Genomic DNA, 22,051 nt, shown 5'->3' on the forward strand with positions numbered 1-22,051 from the left:
GGGGCTGGTGATCTGTGCTGCTTGTTCTCCACCTTTCACAGTACTTGAGTGCCAGAATGGTGGGACAGGCTCCTTTACCTATTGGACAACAACACGGTGAGGAAAAGCCGCACTTCGCTACTGCTTGACATTGATGGCTTCATCATCTGTAAGTATCTGAGGGCTCGCCTATGCTCTCCTTGGCTCATGAGGGCTTGAATAATCCTCCTGTGTTGCCATGACACAGTTTTGATTGTAGCTGGATGAAAGAGCAGGGCCAGGGAATTCTGTAGACGTTGGAGATCAGGTGTATTACGATATATACAGCCACACATGCAACAAAGATGTTCAAAAGTTTCTTAAGTAAGGGTGAAGGTGTGTTAAATAAACTTAGATGAACAAACTGACAAAGTCATTTAGCCACACAGAACAAAGCGAGTGTTGTCAGAGGAGTAACTCACACTTCAATAGGTTAATCACCCCTCTGTGTACAAACAGCACTCCTTATAAACACGTTACTAAATAGTATATTATTCTGTCAGACAAAGAGATTCTATTAACATCATAAAGAACAACCTTAAGCATCAGAAAGGACATGAATTAGGTTGAAAAGTCACTTTTGCATCCTTATGTCTCAAAGCTTGCTGCTGGAATCATAGTTCACCTATCGAGGGAACCTAAACCATTGTCTCTGAGGAAGCGCTCAACTGGTATGCTGAGAACCACCTAAACGATGGCTCTGAAAATTAAAATGCCATTATAAAGCATTATGAAACCTGATTTCTTCTTTGTGTTAATCCATTTCCTGACAAAGTAGTTAAAACTGAATTTCAAATCACAACTTACTGCTGACGATGTCGTAGCAGTATTACAAATCCACTTCCAAGGTTTTAGTACCCAATCTGTACCATACTTACTTCGTAATCGTTGTGATCTAGAAGCCAATAACCTTGAATAAGCTTCACAAGACCCCAAGGGATACCAAAGGCCGTAGGGAAGGAGTCAATTGAAGTCTCTGTTTTATTTGGAAAGGAATGCATGATATCTAGCAGCAAGTAAATTGTCTGACATCAAGTATCTAATTAAGGCAAATGAATTTGTAAGGCACAACAGACTGCATTTAGAAAAGAAATCATGAATTAAGTATTCAAAAGTGGTGGGAAGCAGAAAATACCAATGTTTTACTCTTGCCAATTTAAGCCATTATCACCTGAAGGTACTCGGGTTGTAACCACAAAATTGCACTCTAAATGAATAGCCCAAAAGAAACACTCTTTGATTTCTGCAAGGTGTTCCAAAACAATCACTTCAAGTATTTAAAATTTCAGTTGTCAACTCAGGCTGCAAAAGGGATGGTTTTGGCAAAATTCAGGCACTGGTAAACCACTGTTACGAAAACTTCTGCTCTGAAGCAGCACAGTGTTGTTCATTGTTCCAGTGAGGAGTTATTTGCCAGAGATAGAGGTGCTTAAGCAAGATAAAAACTGGGTTCCATTTTGAGAAAAACTAAGGGAGGGTTTTGTCTTTAACATTTCTTAGTAAACCTGCTTTCTCATCGCAGAAAAGCTACAAATGTGCATATACTGAAGGTGCAGTAAGAATTACTAGAAAGGATACAATGGCATGTTTGTAGCTTTCTTCAATGCTTTCTAGCAAATAGAGATCCAGCAGGGCCTGAAAGGGAAAGTTACAAGTTATTAAAAAGCTCCTGACTTTCAGCAATCACTGGCTTTTGGGTGGGGGTTTGTTGTTGTTGTTGTTGCTGCTGTTTTCAGTGACCGTAACACCTACATGTAAACTAGCGGGTGGGTATTTCCCAGTTCCTCCTTCATCTCTCCGCCACAGCTTCTCAACTTGGTCTCCTAACTGGGAAACCATTCCATCAATCATCAAGCAGTCAGAATCCCATTTTCCTCTGCAACAAAAGGTAGCAAGGATTTGGAGAGAGACAAAGACCAAGTACACCCACTCAGTGTAAGAATTTCCTCCAGTCAACACAAAGCAAAAGCTCCCATAAGTCAAAGAAAGTAACAAACATACAGAGGCCTGAGTATGGCTTGAAAGGCACATGAAACATTTCTGACTCAGATGAAAAACTTTTGTTGTATTACTTGCATTACCAAGGAAAACAAAGTTTTTAACGTGTCAGAAATAACCACGCTCATCCTGTCTAACAGAGGAAACACAACAGCACCAAAGTACTAGAACTATTCCTCACCACAGATCCAGTGGCACGAGTTGAAATGTTCCATTACACAGGTGAGAGAAAGCATAATGGAAACTTCAGATTTGGTTCTCAGCATCTCACTTTGGTTACAGAAATAAAAGTGACTGCCACAAAGCTGAGCATATGGGTAAATTTTAGCAGCATCTTAGGTATCTTTTATGTTTCTCTGCACACACCACTGCAATTACGGATGGCTGAATGGTCTTCGAAAGTCCATCACAGTCTTCTGCTGACTGTGACCTACCCCGTCATTTCCCGACAATAAAAAGCAGCAAAAGCACACCACAGGTTGTATGCTTGTGAGCAACACATGAGCCTGTCTGCAAGTTTCTTGACAAGATAGCCAAGTGAGATGAACTTCCAATACCTAACACCCTGCAGCTTCCACCTTGGCTCATCTTGCAGCATCTGGTTCACAACACCATGGACTAAGCTTCTTTGGATCTTTAGTCAGTTTTCAGTACAATTTCCAAAGAAGAATCTCCTATCACCTAATCCAAGGGATATCACCTATGGGCTAGTAAGCTAGTCCACAACAGAGAGTTCACATGAGGAAGTGAATTTTATCCAACAGCCACTAGAGTGCTAGGTGTGCCAGCTACACGTAACTGTCACTATCTTACCAAATTACACAAACGTCCTTGTGAGTAGGAGACTTAGGCCAGAACAATTATTACCTTCTGTTACTAGCCAACAAGAGAGAAGATTTTTTAATTTGTTTAAATCCAAAACCAGAACCATGCTTTCTTCTGTGCCCAATTGCTCTGCGAAAGCTGCACTTTGCTGAACTGGAGGTGACTGATCCTATCCTAATCGCGTGGCTCTTTTCAGTAGTAAGATGTTGTACAGATAAGCCAACGCACTAAGTACGCTCAAGAACGGACAATACCAACAAATGGCACTAAGCAGACCTATACATAAACATTTAACACAAGAAAGTAACCTGTGTCCCACAGAACACACGCATCACTCAAGTTCAGAGCATTGCCGGCCAATGCACTGAGCTTAACAAATAAAGCTGTTGCTGTAAAAGGCCATTCACTTCCACTTCTGAATTTGCAGTGGAAGTGTGCCAGAGATTTCCCATAAGCCTTACCCTGATAAACGCTCAAGTTTCTGTCGATGGCCAGTATAGTATCTCTGAATCAGAGGATAGTTGTAGAAAGGTCTAGACAAATGCATATCATCATCTACAGGCAATAAAGTAAAAGCAAGTTAAAGAAATAGTATCACATTTTTAAACTAAAATTTTTGACTCAAAAGACACAAGATAATACAAGCTAAGAATCAAGAAGCACAGGCAAGCCTCCAACTCTGAAAGAAGCCAATCCTGCTTCTGACTTTGCTAACGAATGTAAGGCACAAGACTCAGTTCCTTCTTGTCTCAAGTGCCATTTCAGGCTTACAGTGAATGTAAAATTCAGAACATGCAGTGTAAGGTCTATTTCAGCGTATCAAAAAAAAAATTTTTTTTTTCAAAGAGAATGGTTTGTAAACACATCATGTGCATGTTTGCAAGACAATTAAGGCTGGCAATAGAATTTATAACCCACTCAAATAAAGAACTCTTTCTAAGATATATTTTTCCTCAAGCAAGAATAAGAAGTTCAAAACATGCAAGTGATGCTGTTACTGTAAAAAAAGCATTCCAGAATTTCTTGTTTAATAGTAATTGGATTAAAATCCCAGGCATTTTAAGCTTTGGACACAAGCAGCTCCTTGAAGTCAGAGGCTTACTGCTCTCTCCATAAAAGCAGCCAGGAAAGAAACTGCTTGTGTTATTCTACACTATGCATTTGAAAACCCAGAAAAACCTCCGTCTCACCTGCAAAACTTCAGCACACGCTGACCCTGAACCAACACGACTTGGGATTGGCAAAACGTTTACACAGGCATGGCTAAGAACATGGTGACAGGAATCACATAGTGGACACTCTCCTTGTAACAAGCTTGATACTTGATACTTACCTAAACCCTCTGGGAGGAGACTGGATCGACAGAACCAGATGACCACTTGTGCATACAAAGAAATGAGGCTGGTTACCACCTGCTTATTTCTCAAGTCTGCACAACCTGAAAAAAGGCATAACATGATATTTGCTATGAAATTCCTTTCGTTCTGACAAAACTCCTTTCATCCGAACAATGGCAAGTCTAAAAATGTCTTTGCATTTTTCACGTTTGTATTTGAAGAAAAATCCACAACAACCACCAAAGCAAAAAGCAAGTCCTACAAAGCAACTGATTCACTAAAGATAAAAAATAAAAATAAAGCCTGAACTATTGAATACATTCATGAATGAGGCATCTCTTTTTCACGTAGCAGAGATTTTTACAATAGCAACGGGATATTCTATTTTTCCTCACTCTGCCCAGAAGAATTTGTAATATAAAAAGCAACAGAAACTCAAGTAACCTACATTACGAGTTACTTGTTTATGCTTCCATCACGGTTTTTAGTAATTTGCATGCAATTATCAATAGCTAGCTAAGAATTAAGGAGAAGATTTTCAGCATTACCACATTCAAATGCTGTAAATTCAAGCCTGCTGCTTATAAAGCTTCTTGCTGAATACAGCCTCACATACCCCCTTGCCTGAAGTCTACAACAATTTCCCTGACATCAATGCATCTTAAGATGTAGTCCACACTTCTCAGATTTAAGGCTCTCCTCCCAGTTAAATTGGACAGTCTTCCAATCATCAAAAGCACTGAAAGCTCATGTCTCCACAATTACAGCCCAAGCCTAATTCCAAACTGTAGTAAAACATACCAAAGATTTCGTGACACTCTTACAAACCTTTTTCCGTAAGCTCCTGTGCTTCTCTTAGAAAACAGTTTAAGATTGTGCTAAGGTTGCTCAGAAGCAACTGGCAGTGCTGAAGAGACTGTAATGTCTGTGGATCAATGAAGTTGCAAGAGCCATCAAACAGAGGAATGCCTTTTCAAGAAGAAATGTCAAACCGTTAGATTGACTGAATAAGCTCAAGTAGAAACAACGACTTTCTGTGTGCACAATGACTACACTGGTACTCACCTATTTGGTCAAATTCGTGTTTTGCATAGATCACTTTGTTCCATGTCCACTCAAGAACAAACCGTAAATTAGCAGCAGAATTTGGCTGCTCTGTAAAAAAAAGAAAACAAAACAGAAATGAATCCACGATCTCAAGACAAAAAATATATAACATAAAGGCAATGCAAGTAGTATTACCTTCAGATGTCCAATGTTTAATGCATCCAGTCAGAAGCTCTAAAGAACCTGTGTGGACAGCAGCTGACAATACTGCTTGTAACTGTTCCTCCTAAACACAAAAGACAATGTAAAATGAGAATCTTATGCACTTTCAGTACCTGAACCATCAAGACTACGTGTTTGTTTCTACCCATATACTCATTCAGACATCACAAAGTCAATTAGTACATGTGTTAATAACACCACATTCTTTTGCTTAATTCCAGCCACAGGCAGGACTGCTTCTTGCTCTGAGGAACACATTGCAGTTTTCCTGACATTATATTATAGTATAATAATATAGTGGCAATCCTTGAGAAGGAATCCATCTCAAGGATGTCTATGCACAGGTATGCCCTACCAGAAAAGATGGGTGTATTTCCCCCTGATTCCCTCATATGCACTCACCTGACTCAAACTCGAGGGCTGGACATCCGCTAGTCTTGGAGACAGCAGGCCAGCTGCAAGACACCGACTGTAGCTATCGTGAATGGCTTCACTTACTGAAGGGCCAGATTTCTTCAAAAAATTCAAGGTCTGAAAAGTCAGTCAAAACTACAGGTTAAGACAGCATTATTATTCAATCACTAAGGTTCTGGATAACCACTGGGAGAAGTAATACAAATGTTCCCTTCAACTGTCAGAAAGCTTGTGTCAGTAACATACTTTAGGTTACCAGTCTGAATAAGCATGCATTCCTCTGTAGTATTAAAGACAGCAGCAAACTAACAGTTCCAGTTTATAAAAAGAAATCGTGTAATACAGAACACCAGCCCCTGCAACGCTGAATTATTTCCTAGCTTCTGTCAGGACACAGCGCTTCCCTTTTCCCCAAACACTGGCACAATGTTCATTGCTAGCTAAAACTAACACACACCTTGAAATCACACTCTGGAAAAAACTTCCTTAGGTTGCAAATATTTAGTGAGCTCAAACTTGATTCAGTTTCAGAAACTTAATTCAATTATTGGCCACAATCTGCACAGTGTCTCAGAAGCTATAATTTGGCCAAGTCAGTGAGACAAAACATTGATTTCTTCTTAAAGAGTTAAATCATTTTTCATTTTCTCCATTCTGTCCTCCTTTTTCAAGCTAATCAGGGATCAAAATCCTGTCTCAAGACTATGCAGGCACTTCGACAGTTGGGTGATAAAGAGGTAACCCCTTGCCCTGACTTCCACAACATTTGTGTTCTTGCTTCGCGAGCAACACTGTGCTTCTTTCTGGACCTTCAGTCCCTGCTCGTGCTTCAACAGGAGGCAACAGTAGTTTTACAGGCCCAAGAGGGGACCTAAAACATTGCCACGGCAGGATACACTTGCAATGATGCATGTGCATGGCCAGGATGAGCAGAAAGCGGTCTCTGGCACTGAAAGCAGCGCACTAGAAAACCTAGGAAAGGTACATCTCAATAAAGATACAGGAAAAGATCACCTCCTTCTGGAAGCCGGTGCAAGTCATATGAACAACTCCAGACTTCAGCAAGCACGTACCATCTGCAGAAACAATGAGCATTTGATAGCCTCCTGTTACGAGCAGTTTACATGTTTTAAATAGCAGTACCTGCAAAGATACAACTGAGCACCCATTTTCCTCATCAGATCTCTTACAAGCTTTTTCTACTACGTAATTACTGCCTGTAGAAATTTTATCTCTGGTGCTATCGAGGTGCTGTGCTTTCAGCTTCAGTTCAAAGTCATTTCATTTGGAGACCATCACCACTTCCCAGACTACATTACAAAAGCACCAAACCCCAAAACTCAGCAGACTGTCAGAGATGTTTCACAATATTCAATACCTTGTTAGGACAACATAACTAACAAGGTATTGAATATTTTTAGTTATTGGGTTGGTGGGGGTTTGGTGTTCTCTGGTTTGCTTTGCTTTTTGAGCCACCAACAACAAAAAAGAGAACAAGTGGCATTTGGCCTCTATTTTAGCTTATTGCTATCAAAAGCAGTGAAATACCTACCAAAATTATAGGTGCTTGGATTAAAATACTGCTCAGGTGGTGGATAAGAAGGAGGAACTCCCCGACTTAGACTCCGCTCATGTACCAGAATATCCAAAATGAGGTTTGGAGAAGTCATGCTTATTACAGAATCCAGTGACCACAATGCAAAGTAAGGGCAATCGTGAAGGAATTCTTCTGGCCTTAAAGAAAACAAATGCATAAGTGAAACGCTGACTTTCCAATGAATTATTTGTTGGGATACTGAAAAGCACTACATAAAAATCTACCTTAGTGAATCTGGCATTTGAGCATGGTACCAGCGATTAATGTCAAATACACCCAAATAGGTAGATGGTTTTGCCTGACCATAGGTATTCACTTGCCAGCTGAAGATTGATACACTGGTGTCAGGAGACACTACTGTAAAAGACAAGAAATTGAGCATATTCAGAATCAAAGAACACAATTAGCACATGAAAAAAAATAAATAAAAGACCAAAACCCAAGAAAGAGGAAATTGCAATAAAGATTTTAACCTCAAACATAGCAAATGTTACACCTCGCTTCTCTCAGCAAATGGCACTGTCTGTCTGCTCAAAGGAGAATGCATTCTCCAGATTTAAGCAAAGTATATCATTTACACTAACAGAGTAAGGATCCAGACAGTTTGTTTGGCAAAACGTTTCTCTGCTCTCTGTTGAATTCATCATCATTAATGTTTAGGGATCCTCAGACACTTTACTATGTTCCATTGTGCACTTCTTTGCTGTTTCGCTTATGTCAGCCGCTGAAACTGCCTTTGACATTATCAATTCTTTTCATGATTCAGAGGACAGCTTCATTGCTAGCTTCAACGCACACCCAAGAGGAGCTCATGTTTGCTACAACTTCAATTGAGCAGGTTCTGAATAAAAGCTAATTAGAAATGATCAGAAAAATTACAGGTATTTCTCTGCGCCCCACATCACTTTTTTTGTTGTTTTCATTTGTTGGGTTTTAGGTTCGTTTGGGTTTGGTTTTTTTTTGGGGGGGGGAGGGTTCGCGGGGGGTGTTGTTTGTTGAATCATCTTATTGTCCAAAGACAACAGCTGGAAGAATAAAAGAACTAACCAGCATTAGACAGATGACCCCACAACACATTGCTGTAGCATGTCAGGCAAGCATAAAACAAAACATTTTTCCCTGAGTGAAGTCCCATGTGACTTCAGCACCCAGGTTTTTGTTTTCAATAAGCCTAACAAGCTAGTCCGTACAGGTATTTAAGACTTGCACACTGTGGGTACAGAACACCATTCACTGCTTAGATTCCCAAACCCTTTCTTTTACAGTAAGCAAACACAGACATCAGAACAAACCTTCATTAACACTGTCCTCTCTGTCAACGTGGTTGCGAAATTTTTCCACGGTCTGACAGCTGAGTAACTTAGTATTGCTGGTCTGCCCTCTCAAGGGAAACACTCCACCCGTGAGCTCTAAACTGTACCTTTCATCACAGTATTCCAAGCCCTGGGGAAAAACAGAATAGAGAAATGGTCATTTTGAGATAAAAAACTTTACATTATACCTAAATAGGAAAAATGTATATTTCTAATACAGTATGCATATTATACTGAGCTTAATTCTGATGATAAAAACTGAGATGCGCAAGAATTAAGTGTAATGGGCATGATTGGCTGTAAAGGCTTTGTACATATTCATAACTAAGCATTTCCCAAACTAAATTTTGCTCTGAAGCATGAACATTCCATTCAAACTTTGGAAGTAACAGACATGTGCAGAGTAGATAACAAAAATCGAAACCACCTCTTTGAAAAACTAGCATAAAGCCTATGCAAAGATTCTCATTTTTTATTGTAGAATGAATAATCACTAAAACCAGTTTAACCTGATAAAGTACTAAAACTCCATAAATCTGTCAGAGATTAATTTTAACAGCCAGAAATTTCAACTTTGATTCATATAGGAAGAATCAGTCCCCCATAAAGTTGGTGCAAAGGAGAAGGGGAAAATAATAGCACACAATCCTGCCTAAGACAACTCCAGAAGCAAACCAGTATACTTTAAATTTTCCACGCCATGGCAAGCAAATCTAAGTTTTTAAACTAAATTAAATTTAATCTTAACTTAATCCAAGTTAAACAATTCCACTGTATGGAAGATATTGGGGAATGACTTTATCAACCAGGAAAATATGAAGAAGTTTCCAAATGAGATGCACTGGTCGGACTCTGGTATGAAAGTAGAGACTGTACACTCTGTCCATCCACAAGCATTGTGTAGGACCAAGGCAAAGATGTGCTCCATGATTTGATGCACCAGATTTAGCACCTGCTGAGATGGTATAAAAAAGATCTTTGAAAGCATACCTTTATGTTTAATTACTTGAGCCGACTTGCACCAGCCTTGAAGGCAATCGAGACACAAGCTTGACACACATTTATAAAAACACAGTGCCACATGTTCCAAAAGTCCTCTTTGTGTCTTTTTACCATGATACAAAGTCCAAGATGCACTGTTGCATAGCCTCAAGTCTGATTCCTGGAACGTAAAGCACTACTGTAGTAGACAAGTCTTTCAAGCTCTTATGAATTCTATCTGATGGACAAGGATCAACAGTTTACTCCTCGTTTACTCAAACTTGGCTTGGTAAAGGGGAACTACTCTCAAATTTTCTGCCACTGGAGATGGATAAGAAACTTGACTCAGACTGCCATGTAGGCAGTCAGTCATGTAGTACTGACCAATCTGTGACTACACCGAAATATTCTGAGACTAACAGCGTCCACTGTAAAGCACAGATCCTGCCCTAATGCACTTTTGCTGGGGGGGAAGAGGTGGGAGTTGGTTTTGGTGGCTTTCTTGGGCAGTGGTGTTATCAGATCTTGGTATGAAGCTATATGTTTAAGCGGCTCATCTGAAACCTAGCTGAAGAATCTGTCTTTTCTCCCCCGAGGGTCCAGCTGTTTAGTTCACTCTTCGACTATCTTGTCAGGTTGGTTCCTGTTTCAATCTTCCACCACATTTCATCCCAGGGAAGCAGAAACAGCAGGGGAGAAAAACACCTCTAATCCAGACTCAGGTGCCTGACACCTCTTATAAGCCTGTGAATGTGTTACTGGTTGCATAGTCTGTAGAGGGTTAGAAGTCTTCCATTAACTACACCACAGCTTTCTCAAGTCACAAACATAGTAACATTACTTAATCACACTGGGTGGTTTTTATAGAGCGTCTGCTGGAATTTCTGGAAGACTCATTTTCAAAGGCTGATGAAACATTTGACCCACAGAGGTAAAAACTGTCATTTGCTACATCTGCTTCAGGAAAATAAGGAGATCAAGACAAAGAACTGCCAAAGAGTTAAAGGTCCCGCATTTAAACATTAAAGTCTTGAGACAAAACAAAGTAGCCATTAGAAAAATGGATATAGACAACGGCTTTTTTCCCAAAGCAGCACATAGCACAAGGTATTGTCTTTGCCACTGCAAAGACTGTACCGAAAAAAGAACTTCTAAAAGAGGATAAAACAAAGGAGTTCAACAGTGAAATCAGAGAAAGATTAAAGACAGTTTCTCCTATCAACCAGCCAAACTGCTTAGAGCACTAAAAAGAGTTGCAGCAGAGAACTGTAATGAAAGTCTTTTAAAATCAAAAAACCCAATCAAGGTGCTCTGTTGCTCTAGAGCACTGCATTCATGTTATTAAAAAGCTGCACATGAACAAAGACAGACATGACATCCATATTTAGAACACAATCAGTTGTAGGTATGTCTACTTTGTCCCCATGATAGAGAATGCCTTTTAAAGAAACACCACCACTTCCAAGCACCAAACCTTTATCTATTCAAAAGCTACATTTACAAATGAGGAAGGAGCTTTCCTATCTTTAAGGAAAAAGTAACAGATCAAAATTTAAACTGAGGAAAAAAAAAAAAAACCAAAAACAAAAACCAAACGTACAGCCCCTATAAAACAGAGTACCATGATATAAAAATAATTCCTATTTCATTCCATAATTATTGAGAATATGCAAGCAAAAGTATCAAAACAGGAGGAAAGATTTGCTCTGAATTAAGATTACTTTCCCCTCAAAAAGAGTTTGGCAGAGTTTCAAGCATACTACAGAATAGACTTATACAGTAGACTTATAAGTAGACTTATACAGTAGACAGACCATAGCTGTTAGATATCCGAGATATAATGCTACCTCATCTATATTTCAAACATAAAATCTCTGGAGCCAGTTCTAAAAATGTATGTATACCCTTCTGACCAAACCATGCCATTCTTCACTGCATTTACATATTTTGCTGGCTTTAAGAGTAACCCAGACAAAAAGTAGGAGTTCTCTTTCCAGCTACAAAGTTTCAGGATCAACACTTAAGAGACACTCGAGGTACATTTCACTTGAAGCCCAGCTGGCAGAGCTCAAAAGAAAAACAAGAATATAAGATGAAGATCAGAGAAGAATAAAGAGAGAGAAAGAGAGAGAAACAGAGGCAAATCCGTATTTTAAGAAAGGCTGACAGAAAGAAGCTTCTCTGTATATAAAGCTTGGTTACACAAAGGAATTCAAAGCCCTGTCTTCTTGAGCTACATGTCACTAATTTGCTGTTTAAATTAAGAACAATTTTATTTCTAAAGGCTGTTTCCTCTTGCACAATCGAATTTATTCAGGCTCTTTGCAGATGACTCTAGTTGGAACACACGATGCTGCAGTATAAAATTGTTATGGCTTCCCGCCAAAAAGTACAGGCAAAGGCCATGCCCAAGAATACTCAGAAAAAGATATTTTTTTCTTTTCCAGTCAGCTCTGAATTCTGAGGGTAAACAGCAGCCCCTCCGACTTCACTAATTCTCACCCAGAAAAGGACTATTTTCATTTTTCCACACACATGCATGTCTTACCTCATACATGACTTGTCCTGAAGCCAAGCGTTTTCTGTCACCAAATGCTAACTGCAACAGATGTAAACTCACAACGTCACCTTCACTGAAAAAGGTATAAATGATGAAATTTGATTACAGAGCTTCTTTACAGTCTTCATTATCATTTCATTACATCTAGACTGAAGTTTTCTTAATAGCGTGCTCTTGCCAAAAAGAAAAACACCACTTCCCAAAACATGACAATTGGTCACATTTAGCCACTAAAACCCATCGGAGGATATGCGGACACTAACAGCTTCAGGGGCAAATGCTAGTCATACCATATGAAAGCTTTAAGACATTGCAGGGACCAAAACGTGTCAGAAACAGTTCTTCACAGTGAAGAGTTTGTGATCAAAACTGACTTAAAGTCAAACTTTACAAGACTGCAACTCTGTGAACAGCTGAGCTGATCACATAGCTTGGCGATGCTGAGAGAGAGAGCGAGCTTTCTCCCTCTCCCTTCCCACCAAAGCCCCAGTCCCTCTCTTGCATACACTGCACCTTCCACATGCTGATTTGATTCACCAGCCCAGCAGCAAACCACTGACTTCTCTCCTCAACAGGGATTGTTTCCTGCCACATGAGTTGAACCAGCTTACAAAGGTTCCAAGGAATGCTGAAGCTGGGTCAAGGCAATCAGCAGTAATGTCATCTCCTCCTTCAGAGGCAGCAGGCTGCTGTATCAGCATGTTTAGTCTTCTAGATCTGCAGCCTCAACTACTTTTAATGGTGTTTTCATACCATGGTGCGAAATTCAAACAAATTGTGAAACTGTCATCAAGAAACAAAGGAAATCGTTTAAGAATGCAAGCACAAAAATACAGCCACTGTTGCTCTGCCTTCTTTCCAGAAGGAAGGAACTAGTAGGTCCCTGTTCACGTCTCCTAAACCCTGAGAAAATTGCATTGCAAGATGAACACCTCCCATACCTGAGAGAATCTCCTGCACAGCTAAGGAGATTCAAACAGATATACATGTAGCAGCTGTAAGTAAACAACTATATAAAAAGGTATTAATTCAGTGGCTTATCGTAAGGTTTTATTCACCTTTCCTGTGTAGACTGAACAGCCCACAAGTAGCAACAATTGCGAGGATCATTCTCGGGCTCTTGAAAGGTAACAGCATAGACAGGAATCCTTCCTCCTTCAAGCTGAGAGTGGTGCCTACAGGTTTTGAAACAGAAAAAGAAAAAAGGTGAGCCTACTGGCCCTAACCTTTTGTAGAAGATGCAGAAGCATTTTCTGAGCAGAGCACCTTGCATCTTTATCCTCAAGGGACAGAAGGGCACACCTCCAGCTCAAACTAGTGAGACAAGGAAGCAACTACTTTGTGCGCAACAGTCAAGAGGTGAGGAAATTACTGTCCATCCAACGCAAAAACCTGGGTTTATGTCCTCCTCTACCTGAGGAGCAGGAACATAAATGATTACTTCAGCTGCCAGGCAAAAGACTGATCCTGTTGGAGTAGCCTACTTCAATAATGAACTAAAAATGCAGCACAACTTCTAAACCCATTTAAAATGGGCCAAACAGAAGTAGTTTCTCTTTTCTTTACTTGGAATACGGAAAGCATCTTTCATCCAGACTTCTGAACCTTGTCTGCACCTTCACAATCTATGCTTGCCACCTATTTATTCCTCCCCTGTCTACTGATGCATCCAAGAGTTTCCGGTGAGTCACTGCACATTTGGTTAAGTGGACAAATGAGATTTCGAGTGAGGTTGCCCATTGGTAGATTTAAGATCATCTCTTAATTCTTCTATTGCTTATAAATTCACATGTCCCTTAGTCTCATTTCCAAGTGTTCCAAGCAAACTGTCATTCACAGGCATCGCTGCACTGGAATGGCTCAATCCCCTGTTTCAGTCAAGGTTGAAATGTTGGAAAGGATTTAATTTTAGGCAGAGACCAGCTGCTGATTTTTCATGTCTCACTAGTTTCCCCCTTTATAGTACTCCATCTCCAAAATCGCATTATGTACTTAAGCCTTTCAACAGATGCCCCAACTGCAGCAACTGGTTCTGAAAAATAATTTCCAAAATCTGTGCCTTCAAAATACACACATTTCCTGGTTTCACTGAATATTACTCATAGAACAAACTGAAAAATCAGCTCAGCTATCACATCCAAACTGCCTGACAATAATTCAAAGCCGTATGCTTCCCATAAATCTTCCATCCACAGGCACAATAAGGAAAACAACCCTAGCCCACTGGGGAGAAGGTAGTCCACTTAATCCATGTGTGACTTCATAGTTGTTTTAGAAGAGGATTTCTAAACATTCCAAGATCACATTCAACATTTCAGTCCCTCAAAAAGTTCTCTTTACACTAATATACTTCCCAAAGCAAAAAACTAGAGATTTCTGAACCTCCAGGCATGGCAAAGTGTAAAGGCCTACTTACTCCCTCTTCAAACTTTTCATATTCCATAGCGACAGGTAGCCATCAGAAAAACCCACAGCAAGCTGATTGCTTCTGCTTATGTAGCACAGCGTTGATATTGCTGTTCCTGATGGATTTTGTAATTCAAAACAGAGATGTCTCCCTTCTCTGGTCACAGTTTCTCTTCTTTGTGGAACTTCAGCAGGAATTCTGGTGACAACTTCTAGATCTACACACAAAACCACACAATAAATGATTGTGTTATGCCACTGCAGTTGCATTTTAAACACCAATGTGACAGCACATGTAATCTAACTCTACTGTTCCCTGCATATTACCCATACATGCAACACTTCTTTTGCTATTTCCATGTTGGTATCTTCAAATAACAGAAGAACTCTCTGATCAGACAGGAATTCTCACGCGTATTTCAAACCCAGTAAGGGTAACCCTCATAGAGAGATTGTTCTTGGACTCTGTAAATCAGGAGTTTGGGCCTCTTGAAGAAGCTATTTCAATTTATATGACTGCAAGCTTACCTGATGCTTCTATTTCATTCTGACTGCAAGACAAATCATCCAGACAAAGGTCAACCAGAAGTAGATGGCCAACGTCTGTAGCCACCACTGCCACTCCAAAGAGCCATCGCAGACTCTGATGCAGGTGCCGAGTGCTCACGCTCGCTCCTCCATCGTTAGTTATGGGTTCTATAGCTGTTACCTACAGGAAAACAACAAGGGAACATTTAAGCCGTTTGACAAACTACAGAGAAATCACTCCCAAGTGAAGCCAGAATTAGCACATCAGAAACAACGACTTAAAAGACAAAGCGTTGTTTCCAATTATATCATGAAAAAAGAAGAAAGGAAACCCCCTCCCCAAAAAAACCCAAAGCAAACAGCCTGTACAAAAATGTGCTCTTGCCTTCCATTTACTAGACTTCTTAGTCTAGTAAGACTTTATTAAAGTTAAAAATTAAAGTTATTAAAGACTCTATTAAAGACTTCTTTAACTGAATTAACTTCCACTGAACTAGTGCATTCTATTACTACAGCTTACCAATTTCCATTTCCTACTTAGAAATAATTAAGAAAACACAGAAAATCAGTTATGTGCAAGAAACTTTCTCATATGTAAGGGACTTAAGAAAGACAAAACTAAATCTAGCTCTCCCATTGCTCACAGCCCATCAGCACTGCGATTCAGTCAATGCCGCCTTTGCCAACAGCTATTAGGATAAATCACAGCTCTCAGTCAGATGAGGCGGTGGTCAAGTGGCATCACAGACACAGCAATTCCATGGGAATTAAACATCTTTACATTTTCAGAAAGGGTTGAAAGGAGATACTAGCTTAGTCACATTTACACTAGTCCTCGTTTAGAATAGAAAGAACATCCAGATACAGCAAAAAAAATTTTAAATGCACACCAACACTTCTAGGAATGTTAACCAAAATTTTAAAACAGTGGCAAAAAGAACAGCAGCTCGATAGATAAAGAGCTAACTCCAACTGAGGAAGAACAGCACACTGCTCTTGAACATGCGAAGCAGTCTGTGAGCAACTTCATTACAAGGTGAAGGCAGACCTTTTCAGCACCTGCAAGCCACCCCGGGACAATACTGACTGCTACAGCAGAGATACAAGCACACAAAGATTCCTGTGTTAAAGCTACACAACAAAAGAACACAGACTATCGTTTAGCCTGCTTACAAATGCAGCACAATGAAAACAGGAAGCTACACAACAACAGAGTTTCACATGAAAATAAAGCCAAGAACTGAGCAGCACAAGGGAGTCCAGGGGTTTTTTTTACATATTTTTTTACCTGCAGAGCTGGGGAAAAATAACCAACCCCCAAGCCCCAATGTTTTCTCCTCTCCCATATCAAGCACTTGTTATGACTACACTGCCCCGCAATCTGCTGCAGAATTTGCCTCTCATCTTGGTCACAACAATTCTATCTTAGAAGTACCTATACGAATTTAAACAGCTTTTTGTTTCAGATTTCCTATAAATCAAATTCTATTTCCAATCTTCCCTGCTACCCAAAGGACTATCAAAAGTATTCTGATTATTCAAATTCTTGCTGCTCCAAGTCTTGATGACTGTTGTGAGGAAAGCAGAAATACTGTACCTGTCTTGCTACAGAATTAGCCAAGTTCAAGTGTTGCTTCTAACTTCTTTTTAAGACTTTTTTTCATTGTACAACTGGCTCCAAATGAATCTTTTCCATTTTTGCATAAAGTCTTCCAAAAATGTTTCCTGGTTTTAACACTTCCATTTTCCACATATAAGCTCCTGAAACTGTGTATTTTTCTACTGTGCTATGCACTGCCTTTTCATGTTCTCCTACACTACTGCCAACTCATTCTGGGAATTAACAAAGAAAACTTTTCTCAGCTGACTGAATCTGAATGCTACTCTTCTGCCTCACACAAACCAGGATAACTCATGAAAATACTATTCAATAGTTGTGAAACATACAACCACTATAAACCTATTTAATATCTCATGTTTTTAACCCGGATTTGCCTTTACTAGAATCCAATTCAAAGAATACTCCATTAATACTTTCCCTTTTCTGCTGCATTTCACATGGCTATCTAGAGGGCAATGAGAGATGGTCCCACCGAAAAAAAGAAAATTATGCCAAAATTCATTCTCAGCTTTTGAGTCTGGTTGTCTCAACCCATGCCCTTACTCTCTGAATGACTACACGTATACTCTTATGCTAAATGGCACTCATACAGATGCTATAAAAATGCCGCATTAACACACTAATGGCTTCATACCTTGGACAAGAGTTGCTCTAGAGTTAGCGTTAACCTGTACAACTTAATATCCACAGAGATAAACCAACAAGGCAAACAGTCTAGAAATTAAAGTGCTCATTAAACCCTTAAACCAGTAATGACATTAACTGTAGAAAACAATGTTAATAATAGATCTGCATTTTACTTTTACAAATAGCGTATCTGGAAATCAGAGAAATACTCAAGCAGATTAAAACCACGTATTATGTAATGTACAATTTGGAAGTATGAATTACAGAATAAATTCAAAACACATGGACAGTGGCCAAGTGCAAGTTTTATCTCCTTGGTTTTGCTTACCATTATTTACATCCACAACTTAGAAGTTAACAGTCCAACTAGCAACACCTGTGTCCTGGCAAAGCTGATTAACTAATCTAACAGCAAACAGATAGGAATCAAATTGAAAGCAACAGACTGAATGTACTTGTGGTCAACAGCATCCAGGACATAAGAGCAAAAATTCAAATAAGATTTGGCTTTATTCCAAAATTCATAACCTTCATCAAACATCAGCCAACACTTCCTCCCATGGCTGATTCATATATTCTCCTTTCTTATGGTATAGCAGTCCCTAATACAACTGGTAGAACTACATTCTATTTTGAATCACTTCTGTAGGCACAAATACAGTATCTGACACGATCCTTCTAAACCTTTCCTTTTCCGATTCCTAGCTTACTTAGATTTCAGAAATAAAACTTAACAAAGCTATGTCATCTTTCATAAGCATAATTTACTAATTATTTGCTTATGTGAGCACACAGCTTGCCTTTCCCTCTAAACTCTGTTTATCAAGATGATAGGAAACTAACACAATGGAGCACCAACCCAACTCATACCTGTAGAAATTACCACAACACAAACGCTTCCTACTAGTAATCACTCTGTAGCATTACAAACAAAACTCCACCTGGATTCTAGCAAGTTAATCCAAATCACATTACAAAAAGCTGAGTAAGACTATTACTTTGTTGAGATTCTAAGATGAAAAACTATGCTGAACCTTGATCTTCTCTTAACTTATGCTGATTGTTGTTTACATTAAGAAAATGCCTTTTTGTGGAAGTGGAGAATTAGGCAACTGTGCGCTCTACAATAAAACATGAAAACTTGTTTTAGTAACAGTAAACTCAAAAGACAACGCTACTGTTACGACTAAGATTTTAAATCAAGGCTCTCTTGACTGGATACTCTAAATAGACAATATGTTAACACAATATAGGAAAACACCTCCTCCAAAGACACACTCCAAAGCTTTTCTTAAAACCTGGTTATGCAGCACCTAACACCTTAAAAGCTTTGTTTCCCTGATCAAAAAAGTACATACCCTTCCCGGAAGAACAACTGCTTTAACCACTCTTGATATCGCAAGGTCGTACAGACAGAGCACACTTCCCTCTGATTCTTCCAACCCAACCAGCAGTCCAGTTCTCTTCTGCCAGGAAAACTCCTTTACCACACGAACAGTGGGGGGCTGTTCATTTACTCCACCAAAACGATACGCAGAGAGCCGCTCTCCTGTCACAGAGTTCACTACCTCAAGCTGAGGACCACACGCCAGCCAGGCCAGGACATTTCTCCCTGGGAGAGAAAAGAAAGCTGATGAAAGCAAACCTCCAACAAAAGACTGAAACAACTGAGAGCACTATCGCTGCCCCTGTCCTTCAAGACACGGACCGAACAGAGGAAAACCGACTTACCTAATTCTCGTCAAGTATTTAAAATCACCTACTGTAATCCTCAAGCAATACATCTTAAAATTATCAACCCTATTATTTGCATTTGTCATTCCTGCAATGAAGAATTCTGATTGTTTGGGATATCATGACATATTGATCCATAGCCTTTGTACCATATTCAGCTTGGCTTTGCTCGAAATCATCTAAATACACACAGGAATACAAGTTTTAAAGCCCATTTCAAAAATAACAAATCTAAATCAATTCATTTATACTTTATTAATTTCATTGACACATGCTGCTCTGGGCAGGGATTTGCATCTTAAAACAGGCACCGCAGGCTGTTGACATTTCAAAGTTTAACAATATTAATGATTTAACATTAGCATTTTTAATGGCTAAAACATCCTGTTCGTACTCTCAGAACCTGATGCATCTTAACAGCACCAACCAGGCATGGCTGATGCTACAACCCTGTGCTTCAGGCAACCTCCAGGCAAGAATCAATTTCTACAAGACCAAATCTAAAGGAAAACGCTCACCTCCAGAAAACTTCCCGCACAGCACAGAATCCAGGCGTATCTCATCTTCCCCAAGTGCCTGAATAGTCACCTCTGGAAACCGCAGCAGACTGCTCGTTGCCCGAGCCCTTAAGTCTCGCATTCTTCACTGTAAATAAAGAAAAAAGTGCAAAACCAGACTCATGTCAGCAATAAATACTTTTGAGATTAACAAAAGTTTCCTCAGCATGCAGAGAGAAATCTCCTATGAGTCGCCTGAAGCTCTTCTCCTTACAAAAAAGGCAATCAGGACAGTTCTTGATCTCTCAGCAGAGCACAAGCAGAATCCTTTGCTTTTCTGACACCTGTGAGATCACCAACAAATAGTGATACACAAGTCTTGACAAGAGAAGTAACAGAAAAAAACCATACACTGAGTTAAAGTTCAAATCTGCTCCCATGGGTTTGTAAGCTGCAACCTGAGAAAAATTGTCTTTTAAAAAGCTTCTGAGTGAGAGGTGTAAGCTTCCATTTGTCCTTTCCCTTGATTTTATACTTTATTGTTTCTTGTCAATTATCTTCTAGTAGATTTCATGTATCATTTATGTCTTGGTTACTTTTGCATGTTCAGTTTGACCTTTAAGGAACATTAAGTTCTTCACTACCTTCACTCCCCAAAAGTCTTCCGGAAAATACGCTGTTGGTATTTTCACATTACAAGCAATACATGAGCATTCATAGTTCATCAATTACAAAGTTCTCATTACTTACGATGGGAACATAGCAAAGCACTTTAAAACACTGATATTTTTCTAGACTTAAATCCATCACACACATGCTGACCAACTCAGGCATCAAAGCAAGCCCTTACCCTATGCTACAAGCCAGTGCACTTTAACGTGCACACAAAGCCTGCTGCATCAACTGCACCATACCTGTCTCCTGCAAATTAAGTTTTATGATTGTTTCTTCCAGCATCCACTAATAACCTGTTTTCCTTACAGCTAGTTTTGAAGACTAGACTCTGGGAGCAACATAAAACTACTTGAGGGAAATGTTTAGAAAGAAACACGATTTATATGAATTGTTACTTCTCTGGAGGAAGATTATGTCCTCAACATAAGAAGGACGTGGAGCTGTTGGAGCAAGTCCAGAGGAGGGCCATGAGGATGATAAGGCGGCCTTATACCTCCCATATAAAGACAGGCTGAGAAAGTTGGGGCTGCTCAGTCTGAAGAAAAGAAGACTGTGCGGAGACCTCAGAGCAGCCTTCCACTATCTGAAGGGACTTACAAGGATGTTGGAGAGGGACTCTTCCTCAGGGACTGGAGCGGCAGGACAAGGGGTGATGATTTTAAACTTAAACAGGTGAAATTCAGCTTAGATATAAGGAATAAGGTCTTCTCTGTGAGGGTGGTGAGGCACTGGAACAGGTTGCCTGGAAAAGCTGTGAATGCTCCATCCCTGGCAGTGTTCAAGGCCAAGCTGGACAAAGCCTTGGGTAACATGGTCTAGTGTGAGGCATCCCTGCGCATGGCAGGGGGGTTGGAACTAGATGATCTTAAGGTCCTTTCCAACCCTAAATATGATTATGCTTTAAAGCCTGGTTATTGAAATCTACTACACATTTCAAGCCACAAGCTCACTATTTGAGAATTTGTTCCAGCACCTTCTGCCAGCATGAAAACAAGCAGCATGTAAAGCATGGGAAGTGTAAGTCAGGGTCCCGTACTAAGCACAAGTCAACATTTGGAAAAAGAATGTTGCCAGTGGCAAAATCAGTACTGCAGGATGCTGCCGAGACCAGCCCGCCTGACCACTCTGCCAGTGTTCACAACTAGCACAGATCAAGTTCCAAGTGGGACAGCATAGCTGACAGTAGCTTCGTTGAGTTTGCTTTTTGATACTTGTCATCATTTCGAAGTGACAGCAGGGTGAACTTTTGCACTGCATCCAGTGGATCAGGTGAGTAAAAAGACCCACAATTTGACCAGCATTCCAGCTGAGTTTAATTGTAATGATTTAATGAATATGTTTTATGAGTAACCTGTAATACCAAGTATGACTATATACTGATATACTGAGCTGGTGAACAGTACCTTTTAAAGGTTTCAGTTTGTGCCCAGTGCCTCTGGTCCTGTCACTGGGCAACAGTGCAAGGTGCCTGGCACTGTCTTCTAAACCCTCTCCCTTCAGGAATTGACACGCATTGGTGAGATCCGCCCCGAGCCTTCTCCTCTGCAGGCTGAACAGTGCCAGCTCTCCAGCCTTTCCTCTCGAAAGAGGTGCTCCAACCCCTCCAACCGCCGCTGTGGCCCTTTGCTGCACTCTCTCCAGTGCCCCCGTA

At 40.0% G+C, this 22,051-nt stretch overlaps 2 protein-coding genes across 3 annotated transcripts in view; both read right to left on the bottom strand.

Moving 5' to 3' along the window:
* LOC115613417 (protein ELYS-like) overlaps positions 1–18,899 on the bottom strand; it is a 65,286-nt gene extending 46,387 nt beyond the window's left edge. The window contains exon 1 of the mRNA XM_030498771.1: positions 18,853–18,899. The gene's annotated coding sequence lies outside the window, so the exon portion shown is untranslated. The remainder of the gene's footprint in view (positions 1–18,852) is intronic.
* Positions 1–22,051, bottom strand: part of AHCTF1 (AT-hook containing transcription factor 1) — a 42,853-nt gene that overhangs the window by 16,111 nt on the left and 4,691 nt on the right. For both annotated transcript variants that reach the window (XM_030498769.1, XM_030498768.1), the window contains exons 3-22: positions 19,747–19,873; positions 18,853–19,106; positions 15,247–15,427; positions 14,729–14,936; positions 13,371–13,487; positions 12,301–12,385; positions 8,751–8,901; positions 7,683–7,815; positions 7,414–7,595; positions 6,876–6,937; positions 5,850–5,978; positions 5,421–5,511; positions 5,244–5,333; positions 5,007–5,147; positions 4,175–4,279; positions 3,303–3,396; positions 1,771–1,894; positions 1,597–1,653; positions 897–1,043; positions 79–266 (exon numbers count right to left, since the gene is read on the bottom strand). In XM_030498769.1, the coding sequence (XP_030354629.1) occupies positions 79–266; positions 897–1,043; positions 1,597–1,653; positions 1,771–1,894; positions 3,303–3,396; positions 4,175–4,279; positions 5,007–5,147; positions 5,244–5,333; positions 5,421–5,511; positions 5,850–5,978; positions 6,876–6,937; positions 7,414–7,595; positions 7,683–7,815; positions 8,751–8,901; positions 12,301–12,385; positions 13,371–13,487; positions 14,729–14,936; positions 15,247–15,427; positions 18,853–19,106; positions 19,747–19,867 (2,660 nt within the window). In that variant the 5' untranslated portion in view covers positions 19,868–19,873. The remainder of the gene's footprint in view (positions 1–78; positions 267–896; positions 1,044–1,596; positions 1,654–1,770; positions 1,895–3,302; positions 3,397–4,174; positions 4,280–5,006; positions 5,148–5,243; positions 5,334–5,420; positions 5,512–5,849; positions 5,979–6,875; positions 6,938–7,413; positions 7,596–7,682; positions 7,816–8,750; positions 8,902–12,300; positions 12,386–13,370; positions 13,488–14,728; positions 14,937–15,246; positions 15,428–18,852; positions 19,107–19,746; positions 19,874–22,051) is intronic.

The sequence above is a fragment of the Strigops habroptila genome, chromosome 10 (genome assembly GCF_004027225.2).
Source record: "Strigops habroptila isolate Jane chromosome 10, bStrHab1.2.pri, whole genome shotgun sequence".
In the NCBI taxonomy this organism is placed as follows: domain Eukaryota; kingdom Metazoa; phylum Chordata; class Aves; order Psittaciformes; family Psittacidae; genus Strigops; species Strigops habroptila.